At 37.2% G+C, this 24,769-nt stretch overlaps 1 protein-coding gene across 3 annotated transcripts in view; it reads right to left on the bottom strand.

Annotated features, from left to right (window-relative positions):
- DCDC1 (doublecortin domain containing 1) overlaps positions 1-24,769 on the bottom strand; it is a 420,018-nt gene that overhangs the window by 28,407 nt on the left and 366,842 nt on the right. For all 3 annotated transcript variants that reach the window (XM_073347762.2, XM_073347767.2, XM_073347768.1), the window contains exons 26-32: positions 20,972-21,130; positions 19,340-19,543; positions 16,539-16,653; positions 12,953-13,123; positions 12,082-12,267; positions 10,462-10,665; positions 6,963-7,170 (exon numbers count right to left, since the gene is read on the bottom strand). In XM_073347762.2, the coding sequence (XP_073203863.1) occupies positions 6,963-7,170; positions 10,462-10,665; positions 12,082-12,267; positions 12,953-13,123; positions 16,539-16,653; positions 19,340-19,543; positions 20,972-21,130 (1,247 nt within the window). The remainder of the gene's footprint in view (positions 1-6,962; positions 7,171-10,461; positions 10,666-12,081; positions 12,268-12,952; positions 13,124-16,538; positions 16,654-19,339; positions 19,544-20,971; positions 21,131-24,769) is intronic.

Genomic DNA, 24,769 nt, shown 5'->3' with positions numbered 1-24,769 from the left:
TGCAGATGACATAAAACTAAAGGGGGTTGCAAACACTTTTGGGGATAGAGCTAAAATTCAGAGAGATCTTGATAAATTGGAGAATTGGGCTATAGATAACAAAATGAAGTTCAGCAAAGACAAATGTAAGGTGATACACTTACGGGGAAAAAAACAAATGCACAAATACACAATGGGCGAATAACTGGCTTGGCAGCAGCACTGCTGAGAAGGATCTGGGAGTTGTGGTGGATCATAACCTCAACATGAGTCAACAATGTGATGCTGTTGCCAAAATAGCAAATGTAATTTTAGGTTGCATTAACAGAGGCATAATGTGCAAGTCATGGGAGGTGATAGTACCATGCTGCTCAGCCCTGGTTAGGCCTCAACTGGAGTACTGTGTCCAGTTTTGGTCACCGGTGTATGGAAAGGATGTAGCAAAACTGAAAAGGATCCAGAGGTGAGTAACAAAGATGATCAGACGGATGGAATGCAAGCAATATGAGCAAAGGCTGAAGGAACTAGGTATGTTGAGTTTGGAAAAGAGGAGATTAAGGGGGAACATGATAGCGGTCTTCAAATACTTGTAAGGCTGACATTAAAAGATGGAGGAAAGTTGTTCTCCCTTGCCACAGAGGGCAGGACAAAAGGCAATGGGTTCAAACTACAACATAGCAGGTTTAGATTAAATCTCAGGAAAAACTTCCTAACTGTAAGAACTGTAGGACAATGGAACAGATGGCTTAGGGAGGTAATGGAAGCTCTTTCACTGGAGATTTTCAAAAGGAAGCTGGATAGCCATGTGTCTTGTATGGTTTAGACACAACAAATCCTGCATCTTAGTAGGGGGTTAGACTAGATGACCTTGACAGTCCCGTCTAACCCTATGGTTCTGATTCTACGACTACTGCTTCTGTGACTTCCCTGTGGCAGAGACCAAGTGCTAAATATACAATGATCCAAATTAATGGCTCAACACAATTAAACAAACTAAAATAATGCTCAAAGGCAAGGCAAAAAACCCCCCAAAAACAAAAAGAAATGTATGATGAAGCCTGAAGCTCAAACTCCAGATGTGGTGGACTACTGTGGAGAATGAATCTCCAAAACTCATCAGAAAAAGCTCTGCTAGCAGCTGTGGAGTGAGAATCCTAGGAAATGAGAGCATGAGCTTATCTTTTTGCTGCTGCAACAATGCACAGGTGGCAGAGTGTCTCTCACGACCAGGTCCCATACCATTAAGGCCAACACAAGCAATTGCATCTGGAAGCCTACAGGACACCACAATATACTCTTATTGTATGATATAACAAAAGCCCTTTTATGTATTTACAGCCTCGTTATTCACAGGTAGTGGTAGTTTTCCAACACCAATAAAAAGAATGAATATGTTGTGAAAATACAATACTGCTTGTTTATCCCACAGGAAGAACATAACTTCTTAACATAAATATTTTTGAAAATTGTACCCACAGTCACTTTTGTTTAGTGCAGCACTGAACTGTTTTAACTCATTTTTATATTTATTTTCAACAGCAGATCACTGTAACTAGAAGTATTTTTGATTACTGTATAATTTAAAAACAAGAGTAGACATTTTCCTATTTTAAAATCTTTTTTCATGTTTTCTATGTAGTGATTTGCATTTGGTGTTGCTTTCCCTTGTCTAGTTTTCCCTCTTTTATGTATTTATTTTTGGTGTTTTATGTATTTATTTTTATGATTTCCTATTCTAACACAGTATCTTTGTGAATGGGGCTCATCCTATTTCTTTCCCATCTATTAATTCTGCAAGCAGCATGCTAGCATATATGAGGCCTCTCATTAAAAGCAGCTGACTTCGTATTGGGCATGCTGCCATTTCTTATCAAGTTTCTAAATTCCATCAGTTGAGTTTTACTGACAAGAAAAAGGAAAAAAATGGCAGCTCAGAGGAATGCCTAGTAAAGAATGGCTGATGGTCCACCAGCCCCTTTTCCCGTTACTCACACATGATACCAGCTAAGTGATATCTATCATATAATCAACTCTTTATTATCGGCTTTCATTGAACTTTATCTTTTTTTAAGAGAGAAGGGAGGGTGGTATTGATTGTCTGAGGGAAGAGTGTAAAGGCAGAAGTTATAGTCACAACATCTGGGCAAGGTGAGGGCTTGCATGGGGATGGAGACGGTAAGGAAGATTATTGGTCAAGAATGCGAAATTAGGAAAGGATAAAAGCAGTAAAGTAGGCCTGGAACTACATAAATATAATGCAGAAGTTACATATAGAGCTAAATGATTAACTTGTAGGGGGAGATTTTTAAAGGTACAAAGGGAAGTTAGGTGCTCAACTTTCATGGAACTTCAATAGGAGTTGGGTGTCTACCTCCCTTTTGTGCCGTTGAAAAATCTCCTCCTGAAATCTCAAGTTGTTGCCCTCCCCCCACCTCTTTCTGTTTGTACCTTGATTATTTAGGCCCATGTAGAGCTCATTGCAGACACAGGGCCAGTTCTTTGGAGCAGGGATCTACCGTTTTACGTAACTGTGAAGGGCCTACTAAGCTTTTTGGGGTGGAATTTTCAGAAGTGCTTGAACTTACGAGCACAACTCTTATAGGATTCATGATTCTTAGACATTTAGGCCCTTTTGAAATTCCTACCCTTGGAATAATATACACCTGATAATAAATAGTAATGGTAATTAGGGCCATCAATTAACTGCAGTTAACTCAAGCAAAACAAATTAACTAGATTAAAACAATTAGTCACAATTAATCGCAGTTTTAATTGCACTGTTAAACAATAGTAGAATACCATTATATTAGAATATAGAATATTATAAATATTTTTGGATTTTTTTCTACATTTTCAAATATTTTTATTTCAATTACAACACAGTATACAAAGTGTACAGTGCTCACTTTATTTTTGATTACAAATATTTGCATTGTAAAAAGATAAATAAAAGAAACAGTATTTTTCAATTCATCTCATACAAGTACTGTAATGAAATCTCTACATCATGAAAGTGCAATATAATGAAAGTGCAACTTACAAATGTAGAATTTTTTTTACATAACTGCACTCAGAAACAAAACGTAAAACTTTAGAGCCTACAAGTCCACTCAGTCCTACTTCTTGTTCAACCAGTCACTAAGATAAACAAGCTTGTTTACATTTACAGAAGATAATGCTGCCCAATTCTTATATACAATGTCACCTGAAAGTGAGAACAGGCTTTCACATTGCACTGTTGTAGCTGGCGTTGCATGGTATTTATGTACCAGATATGCTAAACATTCGTATGTCCCTTCATGCTTCAGTCATTCCAGAAGACGTGCTTCCATGCAGATGATGTTTGTTAAAAAATAATCTGTTATTTAAATTTGTGACTGAACTCCTTGGAGAGAATTGTATGTCTCCTACTCCACGGTTTTACCTGCATTCTGCCATATATTTTGTGTTATGGCAGTCTTGGATGACGAACAGCATATGTTGTTCGATTTAAAACACTTTCACTGCAGTTTTGACAAAATGCAAAGAAGGTATCACTGTGAGATTTCCAAAGACAGCTATAGCACTTGACCCAAGATTTAAGAATTTAAAGTGCCCTCCAAAATCTGAGAGGGCTAAGGTGTGGAACATGCTGTCAGAAGTCTTAAAAGAGCAAAAAGAAAAAGGAGTACTTGTGGCACCTTAGAGACTAACAAATTTATTTGAGCATAAGCTTTCGTGAGCTACAGCTCACTTCATCAGATGCATTCAGTGCAACAGATGCAGAAACGACAGAACCCAAACTAGCAAAAAAGAAAAATCGACGCTGTTGATGGCATCTGGCTCAGATGATGAAATGAATGTGCATCAGTCCGCACTGCTTTGGATTGTTATCAAACAGAACCCATCATCAGCATGTTAAATGTCTACACAATTGACCAATCAGAATTTCTCGACATCTGAAGATTCATTCATGCCGATGATCTTTGCATCACCACCCAACTGGAAAGATTTGATGACATTCAGCACACTCTAACTGGGTCTCTGAGTGTGCCTGGAGAATACTATTGCACATGGTTTCTGAATGCCAACTCTAGCAAGACACAAGTGCACAACTTCCACCTGGCCAAGCACCTGGCCAACCACCATCAGGCCAAGCAAAAACTCCAGGAGATGGTACTATTCTTGAATATTTTGAACATCTGGTGTACCTTGGGGTCACAGTAAACTGAACATTAACATTCAAAGAGCACATCAAGAAACTGAAAAAAAAGTGAACTCCAGGAACTGTGTATCCCAGAAACTGGCCAATACAAAATGGGGAGCTGACTCAAAGGCACTCTGTTACTCAATTGTGAAGTACTGTGCTCCATTATGGTCATCCAAACTATGCACACAAAATAGATACTGAACTTAATCAATCCTGTAGGATCATCACAGGGACTTTGAAACCAATTCCCACTGTATCACTATACTACCTCATGACAAAATGTTGGGAAATGCTGATGTTCCTGAAGAACCTGATTCCTTCAGAACAACACCCAGAGGCGCTGACCTCGAATGAAAATACTTCCGTATTCCAAATTGAGAGAGAGTTGGGGTTGCAAAAACTGGTGACAATATGGCCAAGTGAAAACTGGAAAAATGAACCCAAATGTGAAACACTAGACAAACACTTGAACACTGGCTAATGCAGTACACCATGTCAACATCCTGTACCCCTCAGGAACTATTTGAGATAAGTGACAACACCAGGTCTTGACTGAAGTTTTGGAGTGACAAGCTATGACAGTGGACACAAAAAACCAAATCTGAGTCTCTAAGGAATACATGGTACCATGAGAGGAGGGAGTTTAACATAATCTGAGTAAAGTATGTAACATAATACTGTTGTAAAAAGCGTGAACATCATTCTGGGATGTATTAGCAGGAGTGCTGTAAGCAAGTCACAAGAAGGAATTCTTCCACTTTACTCAGCACTGATAAGGCCTCATCTAGCATATTCTGCCCAGTTCTGGGCACTGCACTTCAGGAAAGATGTGTACAAATTGGACAAAGTCCAGAGGAGAGCAACAAAAATGATTAGAAGTCTAGAAAATATGACCTATGAGGAAAGACTAAAAAACTGGGCTTGTTTAGTCTGGAAAAGAGAAGACTGAGCGGGACATGATAACAGTCTTCATGTGAATAAAGGTTGTTATAAAGAGGAGGGTGATAAATTGTTCACCTTAGCCATTGAGGACAGGACAAGAAGAAATGGACTTAAACTGCAGCATGGTAGATTTAGGTTAGACTTTAGGAAAAATTTCCTAATGGTAAGAATAGCTAAGCACCGGAACAAATTACTTAGGGGGGTTGTGAAATTTCCATCATTGGAGGTTTTTAAGAACAATATAGACAAACACCTGTCAGGAATGGTCTAGATAATACTTAGTCCTGGTTCAGTGCAGGGAACAGGACTAGATGACCTATCAAGGTCCCTTCCAGTCCTACATTTTTATGATTCCATGCTGCGTATCCATCTGTTCTCCTGGCAGTGATTCTTGTCCAATCAAGACTATTGTTATATGAGTAGTTTGAGCAACATCAGTCACAGAACAAAGCAAAGTGGTTCTATCTTGCCAGCCCAACAGTGTGATATATAAGGTCTACTAGGCCATTATTCATTGCACATAGTTAAGCAATCAGCAGATGTTAATTTAGATATTTCCAATGATAATCAGATTTTTGTGTGTAGAAAACTGATATTTATAAATACTGAATTGTTCAATAAGTAATATACTTTCCCAGTTCAATAAAGTATTTAAGCATTTGTTCAGCTTTAAGTGAGCAAGTCCATCTCTATTCAGGTAAGCACTTAAGCACATGCTTAATGCTCATTGAAGTCATAGGTTTCCTAGAAATTTAAGCACATGCTTAAATTCTTTGGTGAATTGGAGACTTTATAAGTGAAGACTTCTAGTATTTATAGGAAAATAGGCCCAAACAAAAGTCCAGGAACTGAATGTCTCCAGACTTTGGGATGTTAAAAATTGTGAACCTGAATTTCATGGCTGAGGTCCATCTCTAGTAATTAATGCAATTCAAAAATAGAACCACTGTCTAACAAACTGCAAATTCACTTATTGTTAAAAAGCAGTTTAACTCTTTTGATGAATCTGTTCAAAAATCTTTGCTAACTCACTTGATAAAATAATAAATTAAAAATGCATCCATAATCTCAATTCTCATTTAATTTTTATAACACTAAAGAAATCAATCTTTACACATTTACATAACAGCAAACCCAAAGATAAAATGTGACTGCCAGCTTACATCAGTTTATATAAAATAGCTCAAAACCTGGTATGAAATATATATCACCCTGCATACAAACAGTAGTCAGTAACTGATCTTGCAATAATCTGGCATTTATTTAATGTAAGATTAACACAATAAATCTGATTTTCAAATCAGGGTCACATGCAATAACAGCCTGCACAATTACTTTAGTTGTGTACATACTTGTGAAAATTTTCACTAGTAAGTGGCAAGTTAGGCAGCAGCTAGTATGATTTGTACATACAGTCAAAGTAATTAGACTCAGAATAGGTATATGATTGCTTTAGACTTCTGACTGTTTGGAAATCTGACCTTCTAAGAATGTGTACTTTAACTTTTCACAAATAATTTCAAAATTAAATATTAACCTGCAATGTAATTCATGTTCAACCCAACAAAGATATTGTGTTACCTAATTTTCACAAGAGTAAATCAATGAGACTGTAGTTCCTTACTAACATGCAAAATATAAATATAACACATTTGTCCAGCTACAGTGTACTCTCATTAATCTTTTCTCTAGTAGTGTTTGTTATTCTCTAAGAAAATGGAAAACAAAGTTAAGGATTTCCACAGATAATCTTGGAAGCATATCAGCAGAGGCTTTTTAACAGCTTTTAAAAAACCTGTTAGCTCCATGAAATATTAATTTAACTAAGAACTTTTTGATTTTGACCTTTTACCTTCCATACGCAGTGCAGCCCCACATTGAGCACTGTCAGTGATTGCAGTTCTCTCTTTATAGTCTTCTTCTGAGTAACTTTGTCTGAAACACTCATTCACAGCCCACGTGACTAAATCTGGTAGGGTAAGGATTAGAATTCCATCATGGGTATATAGTCTGCAGGCTTTCCTGATAAGTTCAAGTTGTCTTGTACACTTGGCAAGCAGCTTAAAAAACAACAACACAGAATGATTAATCACTCAAAGAAGGTGGGATTTAAGTGGTGCATAGACCTGTGCTGTCCCTTTACATAGGAGAGAAGTTTATCAATAGTGAAAACCAGCCTCATTTTATTAGATATATTCTAATTCATTTGCAAACGGGAGACAAGTTGGATGATCTAAAGAAAAAACCCCAGCAACCTACTTTAATTTGCCCTTCAATTAAAATTTTAGAAACATATAATAAAATGTATAGAATATAATGACTAATATAGCTGAATATGTTTTCAGTCTAGATGGAATTTGGCAGAACAAAATATTATGTCATGAGATAATATTTGCAAATCAGTCTCCTACTATGTTTCTTAATAGCTAGCTCCAAATCCAAGTCCGGTAGCATTCTGTGATGCTCTCACAGAACCCTAATTAATCATTTTCCTTAGATGCATTTGATACACAGTATGCCAAAAGAATAAAACTTATCTACAGTCATAACATAAAATGTTAAGCAAGGTCTCATGTCCTACATAACACATTTGATGTAAATATGTGGTAGAGCTCCCTCAATTATGTGGCAAGAACCCCAGAACCATATCATTGCCCATCCTGAACCCTCCTTAAAACCTGCCCTACTGCAGTACAATAAAATCCCTTGTTAATTTATGTTCAGATTCAATTCTATTTATTTCATATTACCCTCCTCCTGCCCCCCACCACTTTCAATGTGCTACATCATTTTATTTTGCATTACAGATTTGTCAGGGACCCTGCTGGAGGTTTGGACAGCTGGGTAGTTTGGGTTTTTGACAAAGGCATAATGATGATTTTTTTGTTTTTTTGGTTTTGTTTTGTTTTTTTTTGGCAACCAGGAAGCAGATGAGGCTTTTGAGCAGGGATGGAGACAGCTTTAAATTTAGGAGGGGGAATTAACTTCCTCATTTCCCACCTCAAAGCCTGATAACTAGATGTCCCACTGCTCCTTCCCAACCCAGCCCAATATCTGCCACTATATTTAACAAGCATGGAGAAATACATAAGCTTGATATTTCTGTTAAAATTATCACCATTGAAATAGTTAACAATATTGACATCCACACTTCTGAGGTATTGTTTCAGGCTTCCTACATATTCAGACAGACATTATTGCATTGGTTTACAATGAGTTCACACTTGTCAGATGATATCTGTTTGCCTAAAGACAGTGGGAACCAAAGTCTAATTAGAGGAATTGATCAGTCTTTTAAGATGACAGGCCAATATACACCCATTACCCTCAGAGGTTCCTGACCTACATTAATTACTGAAAGAAATGTGATTCAATATATTTTTATACATATTAAAACTATTAAACAAAAAATTAAAACCAAGAAGACATCTCAAAGCTAAGCTGTTGTTAATATTAAATTAAATTAAGAAAGTAATACAACCATTACACAAAATCAAATCAATAAACCAACAAATTATGGTAATCTCAATAGTGGATTGGAATTAAATTATCAAATTAACACAAAAATAGTCAAACATTACAAGTTCTAGAAAGGGATTTAAGGAGGTAGTTGTCCTTTTGGTTATAAACCCCAACTGAAGAACTGTATCTATAACTTGGAGCTGGGTAAAAGTTTTAATACTGGAACCAAGTTATCTAGTGCTTAACCCACAACTTGAACTAATTATAAAGCTTCCTCCTTATTTAAATTCTTATGTGATGGCTCTTTCCCTCACCCCCAACTGAGATATTATATAGACTTTACAAGATACTTCTGCAGTAGTTCAACAACTCTGATCTGGTGACAGTTTCAATTCTCTTAGGACTTGTAGACACAGGACACAGAACACACTTTAAATGGATGGGCTATCTCACCAGTCCACGGAAGACTGATGTCACATTAAAGTCTGTTTCAGGTTCTTGCTTGAGGACACAATTTATTGGTCAAACAGAAGCTCAGGCAAAATATCAAAATAAAGTAGTTCCTCTGTCCAACATGGGCTACAGTTGCCAGAGGCTTTTCCCTCACCTCTCTCAGCCCTTCCTGGTCATACCAGACCAAGGGACTCCTGTAGGAGCCTACCTACTCTCTGAAGTTCTCTCCCTCAGCTGAGCTTTTGCTGGCCTTTAGAAGGACTAGGATCAATGGCATTTAGGTGATTTGTTGACCCAAAAGACACAGCTTCTCAGACACTCTTGATTCTTACAGTTTGTGAATTTTACTTACTCCATCTTCCAGTGCCTTGTTCCAAGGCCTTTGAGCAAATCAGGTGTGAGACCTACTCTGGCACCATGCAATTTGGTCCAATCAGGTTTGAATTAGGTCATCCTTAGCTAGCATCAATTTTGGGAAAAGCCAGAAATTTTTAAACTATTTGGTCTTTTGCACATCAGAGACTATAAGCCCCTGACTCCCAAAATACCAAAACCACAGAACATGAGACCACTTTTGAGGAAGCTGACATGATCTTATCTGCGTGAAAAACTCTTGCAATGAGACTGTCACCAGTTTACAGAAAGTTTGACCCCAAAATCCTGTAAAAATTTCCAGAGTTCCAACAATCAGTCACTCAGTATTCATCTATCAGCAATATTAAAAATAAGCTTGAATATCTTGTGCTCAGTGTCATCATTCTTCTCATAAACAAGACAATTTACAGTAATTTTTTGTTTTGGAACTGGGTTATAAGTCAAATAATTTATCTTTAGCAATTTCCATCTCAATAGAGAAAACTTACTTTAAAATCTCCCAAGATTAAACCAAATTTAAGAAAAAAGATGTTTACATTTTATATAAGGCCTATATTCCTATATATGGTATTTCTCTTAGAAGAATCATCACTGATTATAAACGGAAGAAGGAGGCTGTGTTTGGATCCAAATTAGAAGGTTTAAACTAGGATGAAGAGTTTGGGTCGGGGGCTGAACCAATGCTAAAAATCATGTCTGACAATGGCAAAATCTCTTAAAAGGGTCTCCTGAAATTATCAGCCTAAATTGTGGAAATATCATAATTTCAAGTGTTATTGCAAGATTTATGCCATGAAAATGTTTTATCATACTGGGTCATATCAAAACTGAATCTGGAGAACAGGTTCCTACAGGCCCTGGATCAGATTGGGAAACAAACTCACAGGGTAGGTCTAAAATTTGTGAATTCAAAACGACCACCTCAGCAATTCATGATGAAGGGAGATTTAGCTTTGAGATTCTGGTTTGGGTTCATCTTGGTCACTGACAAAGGCTGCTTGTCCTTGCCAATACTATAGACATTATAATTATCTCTGGGGATGATTGTTACTAAAACTTACCATAGGGAATGTGCTAGCAATGATTAACTGACCATTTCGGTAGCCAGCTCCATTTCTGTATGCAATTATTTTCACTGCTTTATGGTTCATAGCTGCAGAGATCTTTTCTGAGATTGTTTGTATGGAGGTTTCGGTCCGCAAAGATGCTAGAACTTCTTCTAAATAATTCAAGGTATTTTCGGCTTCCAATGTGGATAAATCAGTCTAGGAAAGAACCAGATCCAATCAGGCTGCTGCTCTTGTTAAATCAATACTGAAGTGAACTTCTTTTCATGAAGCTCACCAATTTAATTTAAAATTTATTCAGTCAACACTAAATTTATTGAAATATGGAATATACTAATATCTACTCTGCATGTACCTTTGGTGATCACACTAAATCTCCAGGGATTTCTGGTAGTTATGATTTGTTAAAAATGACAAGAGATGGCTAAAACCAAATTTTGTAGGAAAGCTAACAAGACATGTATGTATTTCTTTTAAAGATAATTGAACATATCTGTATACACGGCTGTTTAGGTAAAGATGAAACAGCTTTCAAAAGATATCTCCCCTTATTCAATGCAGAGTTCCCATTAATTATTTACCCTTAATACTAATATCTATAGGAGTTCCATATGTGCAGGCAAGAGACAAATATGTCCCATAACAGATACATTTTAATGCTAACAGGAAAACTATTCTAAAATTTGGTATGGCACAAAACAATATCCTAATAGGTTTATAAATATTAGGATATTATTTATATATCCCTAATAACAAATCTGCCACTCTTGACTTCCTTTCAACTAGAAAGATATTAAGAAAAAGACAATAATTTTATACAGATTTTAAACTCAGCAGTTAGTACATTCCCAGAATGAGAGACAGTGGTGGAGACTCTGCATACATGTCACATGCCACGTACTGCAGCAATGACCAACCTATGACACATGCATTAATTAGGTAAATGCAAGGTTTTTTTAGAGTACCTATGTTGCTGAGTGAGTAGGATCCCCCGCCTCCCAACACACTTTCTTCTGGAGAAGGTGGAATTATGGGTGGTCATGTCCTCTCAGCATAGGATCAATGGTAGTGGTGAGAACTTTCACTCACTACCCAGAGCTGGAATGAGTGGTGTGGGGAACATACCGACAGAGTCCTTTAGTATCACATAGGAACACTTGAAGAGGAAGGAAGCAGGGCAAACTTTCAGAAGACTCCCAACCCCTCATCCATCGTAGCCAAGGCCACTGTTTCTCTGCATTCAATCAATGGCCTGAAAAGTGCAGCCTCTGGAACATTGAGAACCTGATCTCAAAAAACTAGTGGTTGATTGTAAACGTCCTAGCCCTTTTTCAGGGTTGGCGTTCAAAGAGGGGATATGCCAGTCCCCTATTCATCCATGGGTACCATGATAATATCCACACTGGCCCCATTCCCACTGACACCTGCAAAACCTTCCTGATCTGTTCATCAGCGAGCAGTAAAACTGAAAGACTATATGAAGGTTTACAGTTTGTTCAAGTGAAGATAGCAAAGTTCTGCAGTAGTCTAAGAATGTACTATGATCATTTTCAGGTTATTTTATAATCCTGAGTCTACAGTACAGCTAATAGGACAAATTAAAAAAATACAAACCTTCCTCACATTAACACACTTAAAAGGCCCCAAGGAGAAATGACTTGCTTCCTCAGAGCCAGAGGCACAGAAGAATATGCTACCTGCGGGTAATTTTTTCAGTTCTTTTTCTCCTCTTATAGCCCTTGCACAAGCCAAACATATCATGAACTTCTGCTTTCCACTGGGTGAAAGAAAATAGTAGCCCTAAAAAGAAGGGAAAACAATGGTTTCAGTGTTTTAGAGTATCCAGATGTGCAACAGTTCAGTTATCTAATTACTTCCTATAAGCATCCAGGATTTCCTCAACACAAGTCCACCTTTGCTAACCTTCCTGATGCTGCCAGTTAGGATACATGAATAGCTGTTGTTCATTTCAAATGAGACAATGACAAATGGCTTTGGATCTTCAGCCCTCATCTCTGGACACTGCAAAAGGGAACTGGTGTTGGAACAGACTAGAGCAATTGTGACATCAGAGGTGAGTGACTGACAATGTACTTTTATTTATTACAAATCTATGGATAGCAACATAAAATTTGACTGGGGATTTTATCATCGTTTAATCATGACCTGTTTCACAGCCATGATGTCATACTTAGGTAAGAGAAACTTCTACAGGCATGTTTCTTTCTACAGACATGACTGCTCAATATATTACTTTACAAAGTACTTTTTTTGCTAGCAGGAAGAGAAGATTATGCACCGACACCTGAAGTGGAGCACCCACAGGGACAGCACTTGAAGAAAAAGTGAAATATATGATCTGTACATTTCAGATAAATATGAATATATAGGTATACACATAAACATTCTTGCCTGTTGTCTGCATTGACAGTGGATTAAACTTCCCTCTGTCAACTTTTACATACCTTAAAAATATTTTACTTACTGGCTGGTCTATTTTTTCTCTACTGGTCACAGAGAATGTGCAAACAGAAGCATGATTTGCTGCTGTGATTTCTTGATCCAGTACTGTGCTGTAAAAGGCACTAAATACTCCTGCATTTTCCATGTAATGCCACTTTTGATTGGCAGCTCCATTGCTGTATTCTTTATAATTCTGTCAAAACATAAAAGATAAATCCTATTCCTACACTATAGCATTCTTCTATTCAGTATTTGGCATGAAAGTCTTGTGCTGTTTAAAAAAAAAAAGCTTGTTTTTCAGATGAGACTTTAAATACTCAAGTCCTGTCTGTTCTGTTTGGACACTAATCATCTCATGACACTAAGTAAAAGTAGGTATTTGCCCCAGTATCCTTGACAAATTTTCCCCCTGCACTCAGTGTTGTATGGTGGATTGTCTAATCTTCTGCCATGGAGGTGGCTACATTTCAGAAGTGGTGTATGTACATCAGCAGTTTTAAAGTGCTGTGTGATCCTTTGGGATAAAAGGCGTGTTAGAAACAAAATGCTGTTAATAAAATAGACAATATTAGGTAAGTGAAAAAGTGAACTAATCAGCATAGGTGGTCTGCCAACAATCTTGCCATCAGAGATGGGCAGTCTTTAAACCTGGCCTTGTTTCTGGGATCTGCCATCATGGCAGAAGACCCAAATAACCCAACAAGGTCATAAGAGAACAGAAGACAGGAAGGGTGGATCAGTGGTTAGGGTGTTAGTTTAGGAAACCCACGTTCAATTCCTTGCTTCCTAATGGACTTCCTATGTAACCTTGGGCAGGTCACAAAGGTTGGATTAATTAAATGGGAGTTAGGTGCATAAATACTGTTGAGGGCTAGGTTCCTGTGTCTCAATTTTGTGCCTATAAAATGGGGATAATAGCATTTCCTGTCCACACTAGGCTTTTGTAGAAACAAATGCATTAAAGATTGTGAGGCACCCTCACGCTACAATAATGGAAACCATGTAAATTAGATAGATAACGTTGATTCCTGAAAATGAAGTTCTGGGAAACTCTCAGATGTACTGCTTCCATTGGAGACACTCCTCAAATTAAAACAAACATTAGATCTTAATTATTTATGACAAATTTATATATGACTAAGGAGAGAAACAGAAAAAAAATGTCAACAAGCTAAGAAAGTTCAGGGATTAGAAAAAGTTCCAATTTACAGCTGGAATGTACTCAGTGTGCATAGGGGACTCTGCTTTTTTATGTAACCTAGCTTGAGTCAAAAGTTCATGTGTCTCCCTCCTCAAATGGTCAGAGCTTTCCGGAGGGTCCTGGGTTTTGGTGTAATTCACAGGTGTATGCCAACAATGGGGATCTCTGCTGACAATACTTAAAGGAAAAGGAAATGTCCATTAATAGAATCAATTTAATTTCTGTGGCTGTTCCCTATATAATTATATACCGTGTGTCATTCATTATAGGCCTATTGCTATTTTTCAAAATATGTCACATTGATATTTTCCCCCCAATCTTTTTAGTCAATGCCAGAATCCCAAGAGCATATTTGTATAGACAATATTTTATATTATAGTTGACGTGACAGTTTCTGCTGGTCTAACAGGCATTCTTTAATACTATGCAGGTAAAGAAATGTAAGTACTTAGAATCACTTTTGGCATATAAAATTATTTAATTTATAAAAAAAAATAAAATGTTCCAGGGAAAACAAGCCATTATAACAACAACTTTATCATGCATGGCAGCTTGCTGCATGAAATATGAATGGGAAGCCATATGGAATTCAAGATTTTGCAAAACCCTCAGACTATTGTTTGGAGTTCACAAAAACCACGAGTTCATGAATCTGTTTTCCTGTAATTTAAAACTCTTGGGGTCAATTCAGAGGGGAGTATAAGTAAGTCCTGAAAGAGTCTAAACTGAAGTAGCTGGTATTGCCTTCTGCATCTCCCCTTCAACATGTATGTTACAAGAAAACAGACTGCCTCTTGTCTCCCTTTCACCCACATTCACTTACCATATCATGTCTACAATTGGTCCAATGATTCCTAGTGTAAGTGAGGCTCAGTTGGTGTAACTCACATATCAAGAAGCCAGAATAGAAGAGTTTACTGAAACTAGCAGCTAACAGGAAGATGTAAGTTAAAGCAGGCTACCCTCCATTTTATACCTTCTCATCCCTTCTTCTGGTAATTAGTGTGTAAGTTACAACAACAAAGTCCTTCATACATCCTTACACAGGTAATAGGTCTAAGAAAGTCTAACTCAGTGTAAGGGAATCAAAGTGTAAGGAAGTTTAGTTTATACCACCTTACACTTCATTTCAGAGTTTGGCTAATTGCTTTGTAGTGATTTAATTTTTTAAAAACACAACTTCCTAGCATTTTCTTTGCCTGTGTATTAGCAATAATAAACTCTGAAAAACACAAGTGGCTGCCTGGTACATGGCAATATCAATTCCATAATTATTTGTGTATTCCTTTCTCTGATCCTTTTTCCCCCATCTCCCTCTACATTTGTTTTTCACTCATCCATCTCTGTTCCATTTTCAAAATATTGTTTCATTGGCAATAGTCCTCTGAACACAGGATGGCAAAGAGCATTCAAAATTAGGCAAAACAAGTTCAGCTATTCCCAATACGAAGACATTAAGGGTATCTATAAAAGATGTGCAATTACTAATAATGTCTCTGCCGAGCAAAAAGCTGAAAACAATGGGCAAAATAAGCAAGTCTTCCCTTTTGATTTTAAAGAGTGCAAGAATGGCAGCATCCCTGAGAACAACTGGCATATATAAAGAACTTAATTGAGCTGAATAGGGAAGGGCTCACCAGAATCAATTTAACATTTCTCACTTTTATTATATTGCATGAACTTTAAAATATTTGTCACAAACCAAAGGCCTGATTCTGCAAGCTGTAATGCATGTGACTAATCCATTTGATGGATATTATTATGTGAGTAATTTCCACCAAGTGGCCTTAATTGCTGCAAGAAATAAAAGATAAAGCTTTTATAAAAAGAGAGGAAGCACACACAAAATACTTGAAAAGCAAATTGATTTTCAATAAAAACTAGTTTGGGGGACAATATACTGTACATATTCTATGAAACTGATTGCACTACTAAATGTCAGATTGTGACAGTTTTTATTTCATTGACTGATGTCATAAAGGCATTGTCAAAGATAACTGCAATTGTCTATATTCAGTAGAAGAGAACGAAGCTGTAACCCTGTATTTTTCAGTTGCATTAAAGATTCAGTGGCTGATTCTGACACACTGTTACTCACAATTCAACATGCCGACTTTAAATGTTCCTTATTTTAAAACTAATATGCATGAAACTTTACCTTGGCATTTCTGGACTCCAGAATGTAACTTTCATGTTGTTTTTATTGACAATTTATTGGATAGAATCTTTTATATCTTTGCAACAGCTGTAGCCCTGGGACTTCCTGTGTTATCTATAGTATACAAAGCACTATTAAAAGAAAATATTATTCAAAGCTGATTCGGTATCTGAATACAACTGGATCCTGGGCCTACATCTAGGTGTACAGCAAGAATTTTTGTCTCTTCTTTTAAATGCACTCTCTTACCTGCAGAACAACAGCACATCGTTTCATGTCCAGTGCACATTTTGAGTATCTAGTCTGTGTGCTGGGCATTGACACTGCTAGCACTAGATTTGGATCACTCATCAAATGAAATGTCCTAAGAACAGAAAAAACAACAGTAACACTATAATGTAAAAATGCAAATATTTTTAGAGGGCCTAAATACATTAGGCTTTCTCCTAAACTACTCTTACAGCTAGAGAACATGAGTGATGCCGCAGTAATGCACACTTTTATGAAGAAGCCTTATAGAAGGATTATTAGCACATACCAAAATGCTGACATAGCCCTTGGTGGGTTTGATTCACAAGTATCTAGTTCATTTTAAAAAGAAAAGGAGTACTTGTGGCACCTTAGAGACTAACCAATTTATTTGAGCATAAGCTTTCGTGAGCTACAGCTCGCTTCATCGGATGCATACTGTGGAAAGTGTAGAAGATCTTTTTATACACACAAAGCATGAAAAAATACCTCCCCCCACCCCATTTGATCACTTTAGATAAGCTATTACCAGCAGGAGAATGGGGTGGGGGGAGGTATTTTTTCATGCTTTGTGTGTATAAAAAGATCTTCTACACTTTCCACAGTGTGCATCCGATGAAGTGAGCTGTAGCTCACAAAAACTTATGCTCAAATAAATTGGTTAGTCTCTAAGGTGCCACAAGTACTCCTTTTCTTTTTGCGAATACAGACTAACACAGCTGTTACTCTGAAACCTGCTAGTTCATTTTGAGTTTCAGATTTACCCCAAACCCTACATTCAAAGCTCAGTTTGAGTAAACCAATTACAAACTTGGGGAGTTTCTCTCTTTCTTCACAAATGCTCTGGCACTATCTCTTGCCTGACAGGACACCCTCTTCCTTCCTCCAACACAATCTGCCTCACTCCTGCATTTTCGGAGAACCACCCTTTCCTTCTCTCATCCTCAAAAAAAGGCTTCAGGCCCAAAGACAGGAAGATATGTGCATGCCACCCTCCCTGAACACACGATGGCTAGAGATACTTCTCCTCTGACCTGGTGACATGTCAGTGGCATTTTACTCCCATCCTGACATCTTCAGTGGGCTCCCAGCTGTTCCCTACCCTCTCTTGAATGCTTAGGGGTTTTCCTGCTAGGATGCAGTTCAGTCTGGGATAATTTCTCATGCACAGACTGAAGTAGAGCCAACAAAGTACAGTAACCTCAGCTGAACTAGGATTCAATGCTGTTCTTCACATTAACATGAGAAAAGCTTATCTAACGCAAACAAGTTCTTATAGTCTTAACTTTACATCCAGCTAATAGTACATAAATCACTGCCTACTCCAAGACACATGAGAAAGCTCTGTGTTCTTAATAGCACTGAGAGTCCTGCATTGTTACGTGAAGGGCAACTCTCCAGCCATACCCAATACCCCTTTTTAAAAACAGCAGAACCTCCATTTGCAATGCTGCTCATTCCTCAGATGCAAGAAGAGCATGTCAGGCTGGTGACTCATCTGCTATGGATATAGAGGGGAAGAAGCTTGCCTTGCTAAAACCACAGAGACTCCAAATGGGACAGCAGGACAACTACCTGGCTCCTGACATTCTGGGTTGCAGGTGGGGGCAGTTTACTGCCTCCAAAGACAGGAGAAAGTGAGGTGAGAAGGAGATAAAAGAGCACTGGTTCTACTAGGAAGACACTTAAAAGTAAAGAGAGGGAGTCTGGTTCTGTTGGTGGGAGGGTGATAATGTGGGACCAGAAGCTTTCTCTGGGTTCATACCAAAATAGGCATTGAGGCCAATTTACCTTGGCTTTAGGATTTGATGCAAAATGGTTGCAAAAACTGAGATAATAGATTTTTGGGGATATCCACTAACCCTTTTAACACAGAGACAAAATAGAAGGATTTTAAAAGGAAGACAATTCTGTGTTCTTGGGATCCAAGAATAATCTGTTTTACTGAATGCTTTGTCCAATATGAAGCCTTGAATTAGGAGATTAAAAGGGGATGGAGCAGATGGAGACAGACACTTTTCTCTCTACTCAAGTCTGCTGCTTTGATTTTATACTGCTAGTGATGGAACGGTGCAGTTTTTCTCTCTTCATGAACCCACAATTTGTTTAATGTATCCTTTGTCATTCTGCTGCAGTGGAAAGTGCTGCATTCTCAGGGGAAAGAAGTGAAGGAGGAAAGATGAGTAGTGTACTGTACAGCAGTCTATAAAGCTAGTGGCATTTTAAGCATGCTTAGTATGTCATTGCATTCAAAGGTGAATGACATATGCATGCTGAAGTTTTCCTTTTCTGTTTTTGAAGGACACAGTGCTTCTGGATTCCTCAAATCAGCACTGGTCTGGAGCTCCAGTACAATGCAATACATTGTTTCATAGTATCCATATTTTGATCCTTTTAACTTAGGCTGAGTGGACTGTGGGGAAGAGTGCACTTCACACTGCTGTCCCCCTTGTGGTTGATTTAAGGAGCCCTTATGGGAGTGGGGAGGGTTTCCCTTGATTGGAGGGATTGTTGCTTTGATATAGGTCTTTTAAAGCTATCTTTAGCTTTCTACACTAGAGATTCATTTATGAGATTCTATGCTGTAAGTTAACGGCTAGTAAGACAAGAAAATGATCAAAGAAGAACTATTGAAACCCTATTAAAAATCCTAAACCTAGTTCTTTCCCATTCAACACACTAAAAAAATAACTTCAATAACTAGATAACAGTCCACAGAGCTGGAATTCTGTTTTCATGTATGATACATAAAGCTTCCCTTTATAATATTTAGTCTCATATATCAGTGAACATGCTTGTACCTGTCACAATCTCTCCATATCCAGTGCTGATTGGTATCATCAGATTTCTTTTCCACCAAAACAACTTCAGTCCCAGCATGCAGGTTAGCATCCTGAACCCCCAAAACAAGCCCTGGGAATGCACAGTTTATAATCTGTTTGTCTCTAAACTCAAACTGCTTATGGTGAGCCTTCTGCAATTCTGCATTCAGCTTTGGTTGAGATCTGAATAAACAAAATTAGGGTTAGGTGTTTAGGGTTAGAAAAATGCCCTATTAACTTAACATGACTTACACACAACACTTATGACAAGTAGATTTTGCAGAATCTTTGTTAACGTGTCTGACCGTGTTCTTAACGATAGAACAAATGACCAGGAGTACATCAAGGGACTGGGTATGTGAGGGCAGGGAGAGGAACAGAGAGGATGGACAGAGGAAAAAGTAGAATGAGAGGGCTAACATAGGGAAAGCTATTTCCAAGACAAAGGTGAAAAGCATACTGGAACTCATTGCCATTAGTTCTACTATACTGGCTCGCTGAAAAGGCACAAAGAGGCAAACATCACCTTAATTTGGTTGTTTATGCCTCTATCTGCTTTGTAAAAACTGGAATAAATGTGTGATGGACAATAAGGGCTAATTTGAATGCAGTCCAGCATGCCTCTACATCCTTGATTTTTAAATAGTCATTCTAGTAAATCTAGTTAAATGCAGATAACATGCAGATAAACAGGCAATTCTGAACTTCACAGAAATAAATGAATACATCCTAAAGTTATGGTGGCAACAAATTCCAGAACAGTAGTGCTCAAGTGAGCTCAAGTGAATGATATCACTTGATTTCAGTGTATTTTTCTGAACGACATTTCATTTTAATGTAATTTAGGGATTTCCTTTCCTACCCATATTTTCAAGTTCTTCTCTTTTCCCTTTCTTTTATCTATCCACTCCCCATATTCCATACTCCTGCCTTTCTCCTTACATTTTTTCCCTCTTATTTCTTGTCCCTGCTATGCTACCTCTCCTTTGGCTGGGAGACACTTCCAAATGGCTGCTAAATGCCCTGAATAGGAAAGGCCTGATTTTTAAAACTCAGACTCCTGTCATGTACCTGAAATTTGGTGTGGCATATAACTTTGGGCACAATTCACTGGGGAAACAAATAAAAATATATAGACTGCACTTGGCAACTGTGTCTTTAGGGACCTGATATGATGTCCACTGAAGTCAATGTAAAGACTCACAATTACACCAATGGACATTGGATGAGGTCTACATTCTTCATTTGTGCCCCAAATAGCTGTTCACAAAACTAAAAGACCACAAGGTTGAGGCACCTTTAAAAATTAGGTGGAAAGGATTATTTTTCAGTTAATGTCATAGGAAATTATATATTAATGGGATATTTGGATCTAACTGCTTATATATATTTCTAAAAGTTTCTTCATAGAAGACTAAATTCTCTTACAGTGGTAAAGTCCTATTATTATTAAAAGGAGTTCTTCCTGAGTAAGGAAATGCAGGATATGTGTGAATAAATACAAGGAAGCAAAGCTTGGTATGGTGTGTCGGTCTGTGACTTTTGTCAGGTTCAGTATTACATTGTCCAAATGTGTATCAATTATATTGTAAAAGTATAATTATTTCTTACCTGTACTTCTGAAATAACTCTGCATTTTCACAGAATTCTTTATCCTTGTCCTTTGGAAAACTGTCATCATCATGAAAATCACAGGAAATTTCCTGCCAGGAATATTTGGATTTCATATGCCAAGCATCTGTTTTAAGATGTGATTTTGCATGTGAATTACTGAAAAACAAACCACAAAATGGGAATTTGGAAAACTAACAGATTGGGGAGATACTTTACAAGGTAACTAGAAGTAAAACAATTAGATCTTGCGTTCTTGCATCAATGTAAGTTTTTTTCTGAGTAAAAATTGAAGGATTTGGACCGTAATTTGTATAATAAGGTCCACAGGAATGGAAAATCTATTATAAACATATAGGGTGAAATCCTAGACCCCCTGAATCTATGGTAAAACTTCCATTGACTTCCCTAGATTGTACCTAGGGACTTTCCATAAAGTAATCAATATTTTTGTTCTCATCACATAAGAAATTTCCTAATCCCACAGAACATTATGTGTATTGCTGACACTAAAATGAACAGAAAGTCATACTTTTGTACAGAGTTGTATGAACTTCTCCTAGACTGGTGGACTAGTCCAGCTCCCACTGAAGTTAAGAGAAAGAATCCCACTGACTTCACTGAGAGCTGGCTCAGGCTCTAGCAGAGTGGCCCCTTCAGGTATTCTTTCACATTTACTTTGAGCAGTGTTGTTTCCCAAATTTGTACAACACTGACTATTATCCTATGAGACAGCAATACTTGCCAGTATCTGATTTATAATTGTATATTATATACATTTATAATTGATTCTTTGCTGACATGTAGTATTTGAAGCCTGCTCACCAACCTTTAATAAAACAGCGCCATCTATCGCCACAATTAGTAAACGCAACCTCTTTCTAGAGTGTCACTATTAACTGAATACACTTCAAGCTTTTCACATACCTCTGCTGTTTTAACAACTCCTTTCTTACACTGTCTGAAAAAGAAACCGTTATTTCTGTTTTTTGCTAATGTAACGACATTAATTTCAGTGGAATTTCACCAGTTTAAACTGGAGTACTGCAATATTGAATCAGGCCTGATGTTTTTACTTTGAAATAATTTTGTTAAGGATCTAGTGGGATTATGCAGCAGAATAAGTTTTTTAAAATTTGTTACAGAAATTAAGATGGACTCTGTGTCTACTTGAGCATTGGGTAAAGTAAATACAGACAATACAAAGAAGCAGAAAGGGCCTAATAGAACAGTAAATTAACTTAAAATTCACAAATTTGGAGAAATTTTGGAGAGATGTGAGCTTGCTGTATTACTGGGGGGTTGGTTTTTACCTGCATTTCTACAGCTCTGAACATTGTTAGAATTTTATCTTACACCTTTACATAACACTATTTTACTGTCCTTTTTCCTTTACTCAACATTCATTGTGAGATCTTATTTGTGATAGTTGTGGGAGAACCCAAGATCCTATTCCTTAATTAATTATTTTTTCAAATTTATTTGGATACTTTGAATTACCCAGGCTAAGCTCACTTGACCTCCCCCTTTCTTCAGATACGCTGCACAAATTATAGGAGGTTTAATGTATGGACCTTCTTAAATGATATAAATATCAATAATATTAAAATCAAAATTGCTGTGGAAATCATTTTGTTTTAGTCTAACATTAGCTCTTCCAACTTCCTTTTCTCTTACTATAGCTAACCTAATCAGCTTTGTGAGCCATAGTTCTCAGAGACTGATCCAGCAATTATTAAAGTCAATAGAAAGGCTCTCATTGACTTCAGTGAATGTGGGATCCAGCCAATAGGCTTGATCTTGCAAGGTGCTGACTGTCCTTCTATACTGAAGGTTTATTTTTTGCTAATTAAAATGATTCCTGTTATTGTTACATTTTTATACTTAAAATTGATTCTTTTTATTTTGACTGAAAATATGCAACATTTCAAAACTTCACAGCCACATTGTTGGATCTGCAAAATATCATGAAAACAAGAACTTTGGGCAAAAACAATTTGTGAAAAATGTGACAAAAAGTCCTCATTTTCACACTCCTCTAATTATTGCTATTGTAAATGCCTTTCAATCTTGCATTGGAAATGGATTAGACAAAATAGATGTAATGAAGTAGAGCTTTTGGGAAATCTTTGTACAGTAGGCAGCGACATTCATCTCAAATGGAGTAACATTAATTATGCTGGGAAAGGTACATGTTACAAAGATTTGAGTGAACTGCAGAATGAGAGCACGTTATTTTTTAAAATGTGCTTTCAATGGACGTTTGAATTATAGGCAATCTTTGCACTACTGTATGCTTTACTTTCTTGTAATTCTATTACAAGTCAGTAGAAGTCAGTATGATTAAGAAAATCTCTAAACTGGCTTGTACAAACCCAATTTTTAAAGGCTGTGGAGTATAACAGTTTTACTACTAAAAGACAATCTGTGAAAATGTACTCTATCTCTAAGGAACAACCAAAAGGACCATACCCTTCTCTTCCATCTATATTCTATTAAAACACATCTACAAATCCAACTTGTGTTACCTTTTAATAATCCTCTTGTCATAAATATAAAGGGAAGGGTAACCACCTTTCTGCATACAGTGCTATAAAATCCCTCCTGGCCAGAGGCAAAGTCCTTTTATCTGTAAAGGGTTAAGAAGCTAAGATAACCTCGCTGGCAGTTGACCAAAATGACCACTGAGAAGACAAGACACTTTAAAATCTGGAGGGGGGGAAACAAAGGGTCTGTGTGTGTGTGATGCTTTTGCCAGGAACAGAAAAGGAATGGAGTCTTAGAACTTAGTAAGTAATTTAGCTAGATATGCGTTAAATTTCTGTTTTGTTTAAATGGCTGGTAAATAAGCTGTGCTGAATGGGATGTATATTCCTGTTTTTGTGTCTTTTTGTAACTGAAGGTTTTGCCTAGAGGGAATCTCTATGTTTTGAATCTAATTACCCTGTAAGGTATTCACCATCCTGATTACAGAGGTGATTCTTTTTCCTTTTCTTTAATTAAAATTCTTCTGTTAAGAACCTGATTCCTTTTTCATTGTTCTTAAGATTCAAGAGTTTGGGTCTGTGTTCACCTACACAAATTGGTGAGGATTTTTATCAAGCCTTCCCCAGGAAAGGGAGTGTAGGGCTTGGGGGGATATTTTGGGGGGAAAGATGTTTCCAAGTGGGCTCTTTCCCTATTCTTTGGGTAACACTTTGGTGGTGGCAGCATAAGGTCCAAGGACAAAAAGGTAAAAAAGTTTGTACCTTGGGGAAGTTTTAATCTAAGCTGGTAAAAATAAGCTTAGGGGGTCTTTCATGCTGGTCCCCATATCTGTACCCTAGAATTCAGAGTGGGGAAGGAACCTTGACACCTCTAATAATAATAAACCGTGCTTTCTGAAATTATGAACCACATATTTTTTTAGTTTTGCAATATCAGATGTACATCTGAGTTGAAACCCAGATGTATAATTCAAATTTGTAAAGTTAATAGGTCATAGGTGGAGTGTTTTCATGTAAATCTCTTTAATACATTGAAATAAAGAGCATCATAGTTTTTTACTTGTATAAGATAAGCATTGCATTACACTCATCAGTAAACTCATTCCCTCTCCAGCAACTAATCCAATAAATTAATTCTTATTTGTTACTAGGCTTTGCCAAATAAGTTTGAAAAAAACCAAACTGTTTGGAAACTCAACCCAAACCCAACCTAATCTTTTTGAAGGTTCAGAAAATTGTGCCAATATTTTTCAGTGTTCATGTTTGTTTATGCACTTAGGCATTGCTTGATTTTGGCCGAAACAGGAAGCAA

This window comes from Lepidochelys kempii, chromosome 6 (assembly GCF_965140285.1).
Source record: "Lepidochelys kempii isolate rLepKem1 chromosome 6, rLepKem1.hap1, whole genome shotgun sequence".
Classification (NCBI taxonomy): domain Eukaryota; kingdom Metazoa; phylum Chordata; order Testudines; family Cheloniidae; genus Lepidochelys; species Lepidochelys kempii.
Note: the sequence above shows the minus strand (reverse complement) of the source record. Positions and strands in the feature narration are given on the sequence as shown.